The sequence below is a fragment of the Lethenteron reissneri genome, chromosome 54 (genome assembly GCF_015708825.2).
Source record: "Lethenteron reissneri isolate LAM-NWPU_2019-01 chromosome 54, ASM1570882v1, whole genome shotgun sequence".
In the NCBI taxonomy this organism is placed as follows: Eukaryota; Metazoa; Chordata; class Hyperoartia; order Petromyzontiformes; family Petromyzontidae; genus Lethenteron; species Lethenteron reissneri.
Window position 1 is genome coordinate 392,788 of NC_083832.1, and position 14,395 is coordinate 407,182.

At 58.2% G+C, this 14,395-nt stretch overlaps 1 protein-coding gene across 1 annotated transcript in view; it reads left to right on the plus strand.

Moving 5' to 3' along the window:
* The first annotated feature begins 673 nt into the window (after positions 1-673).
* The window catches only part of LOC133356448 (plexin-B1-like), a 46,840-nt gene continuing 33,118 nt past the window's right edge, over positions 674-14,395 (plus strand). The window contains 7 exon segments of the mRNA XM_061573981.1: positions 674-707; positions 4,843-6,008; positions 7,183-7,368; positions 10,006-10,140; positions 11,440-11,540; positions 12,267-12,396; positions 13,837-13,999. Of these exon segments, the coding sequence (XP_061429965.1) occupies positions 689-707; positions 4,843-6,008; positions 7,183-7,368; positions 10,006-10,140; positions 11,440-11,540; positions 12,267-12,396; positions 13,837-13,999 (1,900 nt within the window). The 5' untranslated portion in view covers positions 674-688.

The window sequence follows — 14,395 nt, forward strand, 5'->3', positions numbered from 1 at the left end:
TGAACCAATCGGTTTCAAAGACAATGGATATATTATCAGAGTGTGTTTTTTGTTTGCATTCTGACCACAAGCATTGTGGTTAATGCAGACATGATTCCTTGTAAAAGGTTTCAGTTTGGTGTTTTGTTGCCAGACAAAAGGGGAAAACCTATTCTAATGTGTAACATATGTTAAACACGCATACACTGGCACACACATACACACGCACCGGTACATGTGTGAATTTTAAACCCCAAGATCGATTGCATTCTTCTTCACGTGGCCATAATTTACTGCAGTTGATTGATTAATTAATTGCTTCATTGATTGCTTGGCTGATTGGTTGATTGACTGGTTAGATTCCAGCTGTGACCCAGGCTGACCTTTGACCTCCCCCGCTCCACCCACCCCCTCCCACCCACCCCCAAGCTGGGATCATGAACCTTTACTCGAAGCTCACGGCGAGTGTCGTCTTGTCTTGCCCAATCGGGTCGTACCACCATCACCCGCCAATCTTCCCTTCCCTCACGCTCCCTCCCCCCCACACACAACCTGTGATATGGTACGGCCCATACCTGGTTTCCCACAGGTGTAACGAAAACATATAAACACGTACCAGTGAAATGGTGGGAGCTGGGGTGTCTGTTAGCGCAATCAAGTGCATCATCATCGTCGTCGTCGTCGTCGGCCACGATCTCTCCGCTGCTGAATGAAGGCCTCCCGAAGAGGTCGGCCACCTCTCCCACCGTTTTGTTGATTCGACCGATCGACCGCGAGCTCGCTCCCCTGCCCTTGGCTGCCGGCCATCATCCCTTCTCGCGAGGGGGTCCTGCCCAACAAATACTCCGCCACGTTCGTCACTGCGTGAGAGTGTGAGCGTGTGCCACTACAAAGGGGGAGTGAGCAGTAGTCTAGCGGCTAGCGCGCAGCGCGACCAACCTGGCGACCCGAGGGCGATTCTCCCTCGCGGCCAACACCGGTGACGATTGTCTGAACCGGTCCTGGGCTTCCCCGAGGTCGACTCAGCCTCAAGTGAGTACCTAGTGCGATGTGTAAACTTCGCCACTAGGCGATCGGGCGTGGTGCTGGCCACCCACCCCCTCGTGTGCCGTGCCCGCCTTCGTAGGTGCTTTCCAACTGCACTTGCTCCAACAGTCTGTTGCAGGCTACACGGGGGATCTTTGTGTTTGTATGTCATGGGTGACGTTTCAAGCAGTGGCCCTTCTTCGTAGCATGTAGACCTAGAGGCCAGCAGAGAGACAGTGGGTAATACGTTGGAGACTGCACTTGTTTAAACCATGTGGCCTATAAATTTCGATTTAAAGCTTTCGTTACTGCAGGGATTCATCTTCTTGGTTCTTTCGGTAAAGTCTGTCGGGAAAACGCTGTCTCCCCGACAGACCTGGTCTTCACCTGATGACGGCTGCTTGCGTTGTGGCCAAAACGTCGTGAGAATTATTTTATTATGTTTTTTTATTGTTTCCATTCTATGTGACTTTACCGAAAGAACCAAGAAGACCGTGGGGCCTGATGAGAATTCTATATATTTTTTATATTTTCCTTGATGCCCAGTTTTTAAACAGGCATATGAATAGCTGCCCAGCACGAGCTCTTGAACATAAGCGTGGGTTTTGAATGTGGGAATTAGAGGTGCCACAAGAAGCTGGAGAAAACAGATTTAAGTTGCAAGGGGCACCGCAGTGGCGAGATGTTATCTTCTCGCCTGGTATGCAGGAGGCTGTGGATTCGATCCTGACCCTGATGCCTGCTGTATATTTGGAGTTTGCATGTTTTCTCTCACCGTGGTCGCGTGGATTTCTGTCCGGGTCGTCTGGTTTTTCCCTCCACGTTTAGAAACGTGCGTTTAGAGTATTTGGCTTCGTAGAGGGAGAGAGCGAGAGTGGATGATGTGAAGATGCAAGCGCGCTGCACCCTCTCCGATTGCATTGGGAAGGTGCTTGGTCAACGCTCTTGCCCGTTGTTGGTGTGATCTGTGCGCACCAACCAGTCCTGGAGGTTTTGTTATTTCTGTGGAATGAACAGAGGGAGTAGTGGTGGTTCCAAGTGATGTGAAGTCGATGCGGTGTCAACGCCGGTTACGACGTCTCTCACGAGCGGGAGTTCTCTGATCCACGCGTGCCTCTCTCCGCCTCGGCGCGCGGTTGGCGCTTTGTTCAACGTTTGCTCGCTTTCCCCTTGCCCCCACGAAGTGTCAATGTTTCTCATCCATTCGTCGCAGCAAGGTCACACGTGTACGTGCGTGGGCGCGTGCGTGTGTGTATGTTGAACTTCTGTCATGCCGTACGTAGCCAACCGTGCTAATCGTACGTGCAGGGGGTGGAAGGGGAGGGGGGACAACAAGCTAAGGACAAAAATGAGTTCAAAATAAATTACTTTGTCAATCTTGAACATTTAAAAGTGCATAGTTCCCAGCGGCTTCTTAAATATCGCAAGGGAAGAGCGTTCCAGACGGCCGCAGAAGCGCATCTAAACGCGCCGTGTGAATCGGCGACCGTCTGTGTTCGATGGCCAACCGGAAGCCGCCACCGCCACTGCGAGGATGACCGGAGTTCGCGTGATGATGGCTGACGATGCTCCTTGACGAGATCCGCGAGGTTATTGCGGTTCACTTGCGGCGAGCAACTTCGTGCGTAATGAGTGCGACTCCCTAGCGAGTGGAGCCTCAACAACAGCAACAGCAACAATCGTGTAATCTATCCACAAGAAAGCCTTTGCTGGGTCTCGAGAAACAAAATTATTCTGGATGGAGTCGCGCGCACAAACACGTTTGGCCCTTTTTGCCGCGGGATGTTTCACTTCCTGCGCATGCGGCAGGGAAGTCCCTGCTCCCCGGACTTAATCTTCCGAGCACCACGCCGGCCAATCGCTCCAGCGCTCGCGCACACAGACGGGTTCGGGAGAGAAACGCGCGCCGTTCCCGCGGCATTCTCGCTTGCCCGCTGGATTTCGGTGCTTTTCTTCAATCTCCGTGTGATCCAGCGACCCTCAATAAAAAAATTAATAAGACGGTAGACTCGAGATTGTACGCGCTAATCGCGGGGGAGGACGGCCGTGGATAATTAAACCTAAAAAATATCACCGTTTTCTGTGCATCTCCACTAACATAGGTATAAATTATGTTTAAGTTAAGAAAATTTTGTGAGTTAATGAACAATAATTTGTAGTGAAGAATGCATTGATCTTGTTTTATTACAAAAGTCCTTGCAAAAACACATACTGATCGGATGAATCGCTCAAAATGAAGCACAACTGACCATTTCGATTGTTACTCTTTTGATTTAAAACGAACACAAACGATCGACGATTTATCGATGCGCGTGCTCAGTGATAGTAACACTTTCATAATCAACGTTTTTGGGTTAGATCGCGTTATTTATAAATGTGTCGTAACCCTCCACCACCTGACAAAAAGACAAATAGTTCACTACTTTAGCCCACCGGTGTGTTGAAGTGTGAAACCACAACATTTACAATTTTTGAGTAGTACGACGTTTCGCTGGTAATTACGTCCAGCATCATCGGGCAATTCGCCAGAATGGTGAGGCTCTGCTTTTGCCCTCGCTCTTAAATAGAGCAGCAGCAGCAGGGTGACGTCATCATTTAACTCATCAGGTGCAACGATTCGAGGGGGAGGGGGGGGGGGATTATTGTAATTATATACTAGATTAGTAATCACCACAGCCAAGACTCAGCAGCAGAGCCACGCCAATCAACAGCAATCAAACTCCGCCACCCACTGTTGTAAAGATATTGCAACTACTGTACTGTAGAGGCGATCACGTGGAGTTTCGGATGAAGTGGAGCAACATAGTTTAAGCACGTGACTTGTAATGAACATTTCCAAAAATAACAATGTATCACCGCTTTTAGATGATTCATTTGAGCTTGAGGGAAAATCCACGAGTCGATAATGTATGTCAACACCTCAGGTGCGTGCGGTTAATCCGCAAATCGGATGAACGGCACGTGGACACATCGAGAGTCTCCTGTAGTTTGTTTTTAATGGCGGGACCCCTTCTTTATTTACACAAAGGGCCATCTCGCAGCAGCGCTCTACACGCGATTAGCGACTTGCATCTCAAACATTTGCATGAGTTTCACCCCGTGACCCCCCCCCCCGCTCTACCTACCCGCCCCCCCATCCAGTAGAGGGCCATCCATTTAGTACGTACACATGGAGGGGGAGTCTACTGACAATGTACGTACGCATAGGAAACGAGGGGGGGGGGGGTTGGAGCCTCGATAATAATTTGTCTACATCGGCCTTCAAATAAGTTAGATAGTCCGGCGATGGACTATCTGTTTGCTTAAACACGTTCATATTATTAATCCTTGATCGTTTCTGCGTGGATTAAATCTCGGCCGTTCTATAGGATTCGGGGGGGGGGGGGGGGTGCGTCAGGCGAACGTACGCAGGGGGGGGGGGGGGGGTGTAAAAAGTATTCGTGCGTATAGGGAGGGGGTAGGGGTCAAGTTTTGATCAATTTTTTGCGTACGGACTAAATGGATGGCCCCTAGCTGCCAATGCATCTCCTGTGCGTGTCCCGAGCGATGTCGGACTTGGCACTCCGGTACCAAGTGCCAACGCCAGCCCAGGGCTCTCTGTGCCCCCCGCGTCGTGTTTTCTGTAACCCGCCTGCCAGTGCGCGTGTGAGCACAACGGGCAGCCGTGCCACACTCCTCTAGCGCGCGGGACGCTCTCTCTGTCTCTCTCTCTGTCTCTCTCTCTGTCTCTCTCTCTGTCTCTCTGTCTCTGTGTCTCTCTCTCTGTCTTTCTCTCGCGGCGACGACGACCCCCCTTCGTCAGCGCTAAGCGACGTCGTCCCTGTCTTCCCCCCGCAGGCCTCCGCAGGCCGACGTCACCGCCAGGGGCAATGAAGGCCAGTCGGCGCGGCTCCACCGCCGGCCTCACGCTCCGGGCCGCGCTGGCGATTATCGCCGCCCTCCTGCCCTCGTGCCCCACCGCCGTCGCCACGCCGTTCTCGCCCGACGTGGAGCTGCAGAAGATGGTGCTGGAGCCGAACTCGGGCGCGCTCATCGTGGCCGGCGACAACACGCTGTTCCGGCTGGCGCCCGACCTGAGCGTGGAGCGCACCGAGGAACTCTGCTGCTCCCCCTCCTCCTCCTCCGCCTCCGCCGCCGACTGCCCCAGCATCACCTGTTCGGGCGGCGGCTCCGGCCAGCCCTGCCGCAACCCCGTGATCATGCTGACGCTGCTGCCCGGCGCCGCCGAGCAGCTGGTGGTGTGCGGAAACGCGACGTGCGGGCCGCTGGAGGCGGGCGCGTGCGAGGTGCGCTCGTCCGCCAACCTGTCGCGGGCGCCCCACTCGGACGCCAAGTACTGCACCTACAGGTACACCAAGGTGGCCGGCGAGCAGAGCGCCGCCGTGGCCGTGGCGGCGCCCGGCGGCGCGGGCAATGTCCTCTACTTGGGCCTGGGCCACGCCAACTCGTTCAGGGGCCACCCGCTGTCCATGCAGGACCTCAAGGGCAACGTGCTGTGCCGCATGGACCACGCCTCCATGGCGCTGTGCAACCCGTACGGGCTGTACGAGCACCTGTTCGTGGCGGCCTTGGCCACCGAGAGCCACGCCTTCTTCGTGTTCCGGCGGAGGAACGGCACGAGCAAGGCGGTGGCCGGCGCGAGCCACCCGTACCTCACCTACGTGGGCCGCCTGTGCCTCGACGACGTCAACTACTACTCCTACGTGGAGGTGCCCCTGCGGTGCGAGGGCCGTCCCGGCGGCGGGCCCGAGAGGCTCGCGAGCGCCGCGTGGCTCGGCGAGCCGGGGCCCGCCTTGGCGGGAGGGGGGGCCACCCTGGTGGTCGCGTTCGTCGACGCGGGCGGCAGGAAGCGCTCGGCGCTGTGCGCCTACCCGCTGAGCGCCCTCGACGCCAAGATCGACGAGACGAGGCAGGCGTGCTACACCAAGCAGAGCCCCAGGAGCAACGACGTCTACCTGCCGTACCGCGAGAACGACGGCGAGGACTGCACCGCCAACACGCCGGTGAGGTTTCCGGTTGCCTGGTTTGCCGGTGGCGGGGGGGGGGGGGGGGTGGTGGTTGGGGGGGGCTTGTGAAAAACTGCCGACCCCCCCCCCCCCCCAAAAGTCGTCGTCCCCCCTCACCCCCACTCCCTTCCTGCTTGAGGAATGTCTTCAGATACACATGGGAGTGGTGGTGAGTGGGGTAGTGGTGGTGAGTGGGGGGGTGAGTGGGGGGGGGTGAGTGGGGGGGGGTGAGGAGTGGGGGGGGGTGAGGAGTGGGGGGGGGTGAGGAGTGGGGGGGGTGAGGAGTGGGGGGGGTGAGGAGTGGCGGGGGGTGAGGAGTGGAGGGGGGTGAGGAGGGGGGGGGTGAGGAGTGGGGGGGGGTGAGGAGTGGGGGGGGTGAGGAGTAGGGGGGGGTGAGGAGGGGGGGGTGAGGAGTGGGGGGGATGAGGATTGGGAGGATGAGTAGGTGAGTGGGGGAGGTGAGTGGGTGGAGATGCCCAGCTCCACAAGGATGGCATCGCACGGGGTGAGGAACGCCGCCAGGTCCACCTGAGGGTGGTGAGTGGCTGGGGTGAGTGGCTGGAGTGAGTGGGTGATTGATGAAATGAGTAAGCGGACGATAGAAGTCTTCCGCCATCACAAGTGTGTCCGTCTCTCCTCCTCTTGTTGGAAGACCCTACTGGCCACACGCACGGCCTTCTGGGAGCGCACAATTTGAGCAGCATTGGTTCAATACGAGCAAACTTTGGCCCGGTTTCGACACGCACAGGTCGGGCTCACTTGAATCGATAATGGGACATCTGCCAATCGTTTATAGGCAAGGCCCACTGCGCTGTCAGCTTCATTGTTCAGATGCGGCCTGGCCATAAACGACAGCTGAACGAAGTGGCTTACGATGTGCAAATTTTTAGCGGCCGAAAGGCAAGCAAAGTCCAAATATACAGCAGCAGCAGCAGGCGTCAGGGTTGGGCTCAATCCCCCCAACCTCCTGCATGCCGGGCGAGGTAGTTAACATCTCACCACCGCAGCAAGTGGAGGCCTGGGCCACGTCACAGCCCCCCAATATTCCGTATTGAAGAACGATTACACAAAACACTCTCGTCTCTGACACTGGCCTTAATAGGCTCTCGCTGACACTGCCCCCCCCTCCCGTGTGCCCCCCACCCCCACACCCACCGTGCCGCAACCGAAGGCGCACAACGTGGCGCAGTGGCCGTGCGGCAGTGACCACCTGACCAAGATCCTGGCGAGCCGCTCGGGGGTGTCGCGCCGCCCGCTGCTCGAACTCAACGTCACGCTGCTCACCTCCGTCGCCGTGACGACCGAGAATGGCCACACCGTCGCCTTCCTGGGCGACCACGACGGTTTCCTGCACAAGGTGCGCCCCTCTCCCCACTCCCCCCCCTCTCTCTCTCCCGCACGACCCAACGCTCCAAGCTGAGATGTTAACCACCTCGCCTGGTATACAGGAGGTCGTGGGTTCGATCCCGACCTTGACGCCTGTTTGTAACCACTTTGCACGCTGGCGAGATGTTAACTACCTCGCCTGGTATACAGGAGGTCGTGGCTTCGATCCCGACCCTGACGCCTGTTTGTAACCGCTTTGCACGCTGGCGAGATGTTAACTACCTCGCCTGGTATACAGGAGGTCGTGGGTTCGATCCCGACCCTGATGCCTGCTCTATATTTGGAGTTTGCGTGTCTCTCTATCCCCGCAGTCGCGTGGATTTTTCTCCGGGTCCTCCACATTTAGAATCATCATGTGTTTTAAGAGCATTTGGCTGCTATAAATTGCCACATGATAGGCTACTTGGTTGAGCTATCATTTTCGATAGCCCGGTCGCTTCTGAAAAAGAGCTGGATAGCTCAGTGGGCCTGACCTGGTAAAATAAAAAATAGTTCATAGTTTAGTTTTAGTAGTTTATTCTGTAGCGATCGCCGTGCAAAATAACCACGGTCCCTTACCCACCCCCCACACCTCGCTTGAGCTTCACTCTCAGACGCGGACGAATTTCTGTGTAAAGTAACCACGGTGCCTGAGCCCCTGCCGCTGCTGAACGTAGTAGTGAGTGTCGTGGTGAGCGTCTCGGTGGGCGTGGCGGTGAGCGTCGTGGTGAGTGTCGTGGTGAGCGTCTCGGTGGGCGTGGAGGTGAGCGTCGTGGTGAGTGTCGTGGTGAGTGTCGTGGTGAGTGTCGTGGTGAGTGTCGTGGTGAGCGTCTCGGTGGGCGTGGAGGTGAGTGTCGTGGTGAGCGTCTCAGTGGGCGTGGAGGTGAGTGTCGTGGTGAGTGTCGTGGTGAGCGTCTCGGTGGGCGTGGAGGTGAGTGTCGTGGTGAGCGTCTCGGTGGGCGTGGAGGTGAGTGTCGTGGTGAGTGTCGTGGTGGGCGTCGCGGTGGGCATGGAGGTGAGTGTCGTGGTGAGCGTCTCGGTGGGCGTGGAGGTGAGTGTCGTGGTGAGCGTGTCGGTGGGCGTGGAGGTGAGTGTCGTGGTGAGCGTCTCGGTGGGAGTCGTGGTGAGTGTCGTGGTGAGTGTCGTGGTGAGTGTCGTGGTGAGCGTCTCGGTGGGAGTCGTGGTGAGTGTCGTGGTGAGTGTCGTGGTGAGCGTCTCGGTGGGCGTGGAGGTGAGTGTCGTGGTGAGTGTCGTGGTGAGCGTCTCGGTGGGCGTGGAGGTGAGTGTCGTGGTGAGCGTCTCGGTGGGCATGGAGGTGAGTGTCGTGGTGAGTGTCGTGGTGAGCGTCTCGGTGGGCGTGGAGGTGAGTGTCGTGGTGAGCGTCTCGGTGGGCGTGGAGGTGAGTGTCGTGGTGAGCGTCTCGGTGGGCGTGGAGGTGAGTGTCGTGGTGAGCGTCTCGGTGGGAGTTGTGGTGAGTGTCGTGGTGAGTGTCGTGGTGAGTGTCGTGGTGAGCGTCTCGGTGGGAGTCGTGGTGAGTGTCGTGGTGAGTGTCGTGGTGAGCGTCTCGGTGGGCGTGGAGGTGAGTGTCGTGGTGAGTGTCGTGGTGAGCGTCTCGGTGGGCGTGGAGGTGAGTGTCGTGGTGAGCGTCTCGGTGGGCATGGAGGTGAGTGTCGTGGTGAGTGTCGTGGTGAGCGTCTCGGTGGGCGTGGAGGTGAGTGTCGTGGTGAGTGTCGTGGTGAGCGTCTCGGTGGGCGTGGAGGTGAGTGTCGTGGTGAGCGTCTCGGTGGGCGTGGAGGTGAGTGTCGTGGTGAGTGTCGTGGTGAGCGTCTCGGTGGGCGTGGAGGTGAGTGTCGTGGTGAGCGTCTCGGTGGGCATGGAGGTGAGTGTCGTGGTGAGCGTCTCGGTGGGCATGGAGGTGAGTGTCGTGGTGAGCGTCTCGGTGGGAGTCGTGGTGAGTGTCGTGGTGAGTGTCGTGGTGAGTGTCGTGGTGAGCGTCTCGGTGGGCGTGGAGGTGAGTGTCGTGGTGAGTGTCGTGGTGAGCGTCTCGGTGGGCGTGGCGGTGAGTGTCGTGGTGAGCGTCTCGGTGGGCGTGGAGGTGAGTGTCGTGGTGAGCGTCTCGGTGGGCGTGGAGGTGAGTGTCGTGGTGAGCGTCTCGGTGGGAGTCGTGGTGGGAGTCGTGGTGAGTGTCGTGGTGAGTGTCGTGGTGAGTGTCGTGGTGAGCGTCTCGGTGGGCGTGGAGGTGAGTGTCGTGGTGAGCGTCTCGGTGGGAGTCGTGGTGAGTGTCGTGGTGAGTGTCGTGGTGAGCGTCTCGGTGGGCGTCGTGGTGAGTGTCGTGGTGAGTGTCGTGGTGAGCGTCTCGGTGGGCGTGGCGGTGAGCGTCGTGGTGAGTGTCGTGGTGAGCATCTCGGTGAGCGTCGTGGTGAGTGGAGTGGTGAGCGTCGTAGTGAGTGTCGTGGTGAGCGTCTCGGTGGGCATGGCGGTGAGCGTCATGGTGAGTGGAGTGGCGAGAATCTCGGTGAATGTGGTGGCGTGTGTCGTAGTTGGAGTGGCGGTGAGCGTCGTGGTGAGTGTCGTGGCGAGGGTCTCGGCGAGCGTGGTGGCGAGCGTGCCGTGCCTGTATGCCGCACAGGCGTACCTGGGCCAGGGTGAGACGTCCCGTGTCTACGGGAAAGTCAAGGTCGGCTCCGGCCAGCGCGACCCCATCAACAAAGACTCGGTGCTGGACCCCAAGGGGCAGTACCTCTACGTGTTGAACACGCGCGAGGTGGGGACTCGGCAGTACACCACACGGTACACCACCACGCGGTACACTGTGATACACCACACGGTACACTGTGATACACCACGCGGTACACCACCACGCGGTAGACTGTGATACACCACACGGTACACTGTGATACACCACGCGGTACACTGTGATACACCACGCGGTACACTGTGATACACCACGTGGTACACTGTGATACACCATATGGTACACGAGGGTGCACCACCACGCGGTACACCAGGTACAACAGCTGTCAACTCTTACAGTTGCCTGGCTACTGGTTTAGAAGTTAATGATTGCCTGGTTGCCTGTTTACTCTCTTGCCTGTTTACTCTGTCACCTGTTTACCCAATGGACTGATGTCTCAGGTGTGCGAGTGTGCCCTGTGTTGCCTGGTATCAGAGTGGTCTAGTTGCCCCATGGCAAATTAAAAATGTCTCCCAGCTGACGTCATTGCAAGGTTTTCTAGTCACTGCTTTCCCATTCACCAGTCACCCAGTCACCTGTTTTCCCATTCGCCCAGTCACTCAGTCACCTGCCTTAAAATTCACCCACTTAGTGCCCTGCCAACAATAGTTTAAAGGTACTTAATACATTTAAATCATTATTAGTCACCGATTTGCTCCGTATCATGGTCACCAAGCCACTTGGTCACCAAGTGACTCCATCATCTGGTCACCAGGTCACTCCATCATCTGGTCACCAAGTCACTCCATAATCTGGTCACGAAAGTCACTCCATCATCTGGTCACCAAGTCAGTCCATCATCTGGTCACCAGGTCAGTCCATCATCTGGTCACCAAGTCACTCCATCATCTGGTCACCAAGTCACTCCATCATCTGGTCACCAAGTCACTCCATCATCTGGTCACGAAAGTCACTCCATCATCTGGTCACCAAGTCACTCCATCATCTGGTCACCAAGTCACTCCATCATCTAGTCACTAGGTCACTCCATCATCTGGTCACCAAGTCACTCCATCATCTGGTCACCAAGTCACTCCATCATCTGGTCACCAAGTCACTCCATCATCTGGTCACCAGGTCACTCCATCATCTGGTCATCAAGCAAGTCACTCCATCATCTGGTCACCAGGTCACTCCATCATCTGGTCATCAAGCAAGTCACTCCTTCATCTGGTCACCAAGTCACTCTATCATCTGGTCACCAGGTCAGTCAGTCGTCTGGCTGTCCAGTTGCTTGGCTACCTACATATCACTTATCACGGTTCCCCAGTTGCCAATTCACCCAGTCATCAGGTTGGCCTCGTGGGGGGGTTTGCCCTGCGCATGCAGGTGCACCGAGTGCCCGTGCAGCGCTGCGGAGCCAACCGGAGCTGCCCAGACTGCCTGGCGCTGGACGACCCCTACTGCGGCTGGTGTGTGCTGCAGGGCAGGTGGGTAGCGCCCTGCGCGCGGGCGCCACACGGGGTCGAACCGTTGCTCTCGTCACGCCTTGGGGGGTGGTGGGGTGGTTGTGGGGTGGTTGGTGGCGTGGATGGTGGGGTGGTGGGGTGGTGGGGTGGTTGGTGGGTGGGTGGTGGGGTGGTTGGTGGTGGGGTGGTGGAGTGGTGGGGTGGTTGGTGGCACGGGTGGTGGGGTGGGTAGTTGATGGGGTGGTGGGGTGGTGGGGTGGTTGGTGGGACGCTATTTTGGTCGGACCGTCGCACGTACAGCCGGGGCAATGTTTATTTTTTTTCACGCTTGTGTAACTTTTCATTTTGTAATTGTTTGTTACGATCAATCTTAAAAATGATCTGCTCGCACTGCGGGTCATTTATTGTTTTGCCGTTGATCTCTGCCCGTGTAATATTTCTTTTTTATTTCCCATGTGGCGACCCACGTAGTTGCTTTTTGCCCACGATATTTTGTTTTTTTGCTTTCGTCATTCTGGTGAGCCAGGTGTGTGACCCTTGCAAAAAACGATAGCTTGAGTTCTCACCCGGTTACACAGAAGCACCTTGAACCGTGTTTTCCGATGAGATCGTTTTGTTGATTTCAGAAGCAAGGGGCCCGCCGCGGCGTGGCGGGCGTCGTGCGACGGCGCCGCTGTCGTCGCCGGAGTCTTTATTGTCATCGTTGTTGTTGTTGTTGTCGTTGTTGTGTCCTCCGATGCCGGGAAGGTGCTCGCGCAAGATGGAGTGCGAGCGGGGAACCGAGCCCGGCTGCTGGGTGCAGACCTACGAGAACACGAGTTGCCCCACCATCGCCTCCGCCAGTCCCCACAGCCTCAGCGTCAAGCTGCCACCCACGGTGCGTACGTCGCTCACATGTGTCACTCACATGTGTCGCTGCGTGCGTCACTTGCGTGCGTCGCTGCGTGTGTCGCTGCATGTGTCGCTGCGTGCGTCACTTGCGTGCGTCGCTCACATGTGTCGCTCACATGTGTCGCTGCGTGCGTCACTTGCGTGCGTCGCTCACATGTGTCGCTCACATGTGTCGCTGCGTGCGTCACTTGCGTGCGTCGCTGCGTGTGTCGCTGCGTGCGTCACTTGCGTGCGTCGCTCACATGTGTCGCTCACATGTGTCGCTGCGTGCGTCGCTCGCATGTGTCGCTGCGTGCGTCACTTGCATGTGTTGCTGCGTGCGTCACTTGCATATGTCGCTGCGTGCGTCACTTGCATGTGTCGCTGCGTGCGTCGCTGCGTGCGTCGCTGCGTGTGTCGCTGCGTGCGTCACTTGCATGTGTCGCTGCGTGCGTCGCTGCGTGCGTCGCTGCGTGCGTCGCTGCGTGCGTCGCTCGCATGTGTCGTTGCGTGTGTCGCTGCGTGCGTCGCTGCGTGCGTCGCTGCATGCGTCGCTGCATGCGTCGCTGCGTGCGTCGCTGCGTGCGTCGCTGCGTGCGTCGCTGCGTGCGTCGCTTTGTGCGTCGCTGCGTGCGTCGCTGCGTGCGTCGCTGCGTGCGTCGCTGCGTGTGTCGCTGCGTGCGTCGCTGCATGTGTCGCTGCGTGTGTCGCTGCGTGCGTCGCTTGCGTGCGTCGCTGCGTGCGTCGCTGCGTGCGTCGCTGCGTGCGTCGCTGCGTGCGTCGCTGCGTGCGTCGCTGCGTGCGTCGCTGCGTGCGTCGCTGCGTGCGTCGCTGCGTGCGTCGCTTTGTGCGTCGCTCGCATGTGTCGCTGCGTGCGCGTGCACCACGCAAGTTGTTTGCATGTTGCACTTCGGACCCGGTGAGCCGAGTTTTCAGTCGGTGGTGGATATCAATCGGTCCACTCAAGTATCTTGTGCAGTGATGCAAACGTTCACACTGGGGTGACAAAGGTGGCCGGGCGTGGTGCTGGCTGCCCACCCCCTTGTGAGCCGTGATGGCCTCAGTAGGTGCTCGCGAACAGCACTTGGGTGAGCGGGTTGGAGAGTGAGTGGGTGAGTGGGTTGGAGAGTGAGTGGGTGAGTGGGTTGGAGAGTGAGTGGGTGAGTGGGTGGGTGAGTGGGTGGTGGGTAATGGAGTGAGTTAATGATTGGGTATGTGAGTGGGTGAGTGGGTGAATGAGTGGTGAGTAATCGAGTGATTGGTGAGTGAGGTGGGTGAGCGAGTTGGTTCATTTCTCCCCTCCTGGCCGCTCTCCGTTGGCTCTCCCCTGCGATTACCCCTGGTGTACTTTATGGGCGTGCGATTAATGCGAGCTGCCTCCGCCGCTGCCTCCCCCGCTGCCTCTCTCCACACCACCCCCCCTCCCCGCGTGTGCCACCGATTGCAGTCGGTGACGCTGCACGTGCCGGCGCTGCCGGCGCTGCACGAGGGGGAGCTGCTCACGTGCCACTTCGACGCGTTCGAGTCGCCCGCGACGGTGGCGGGCGCCGACGTGACGTGCGCCCAGTCCCTGCCGCTCGACGCCATCCCGGCCATCCCGCCCAACAGCGGTGGGCATGACAGCGGCAGCGGCGACGATGACGACGACGACGACGACGGCGACGACGGCGAGCGTTGCGATACGATTCCTCCCCTGGTTTAAGATGAGACGGGAGGAGGGTTAGGTCCTGAAATGCAAAGTTTTTTTTTTCTTTCCCCTCCCCCAAGAGGACTCTGGGCGTGACGTCCGCTGCGCCTTCTCCGGCCAGGGCGGGTTTTTATCGACGTCGCGTTTCCGACACCGCGGATCGCGAAGCTCTCTCGGCTGTGGGGGTCGAACGGGGTGGGGAGGCGGGGAGGTGGGGGGGGGGCGCCTTGGTTGGCCGGAGCGCAGAATTGGCCGTGGCCGTGCGGGAGCGGGAGAGCAGCGGTGTGTGGCGGCAGCGATTGCCGCGTGGCGCTGCGAA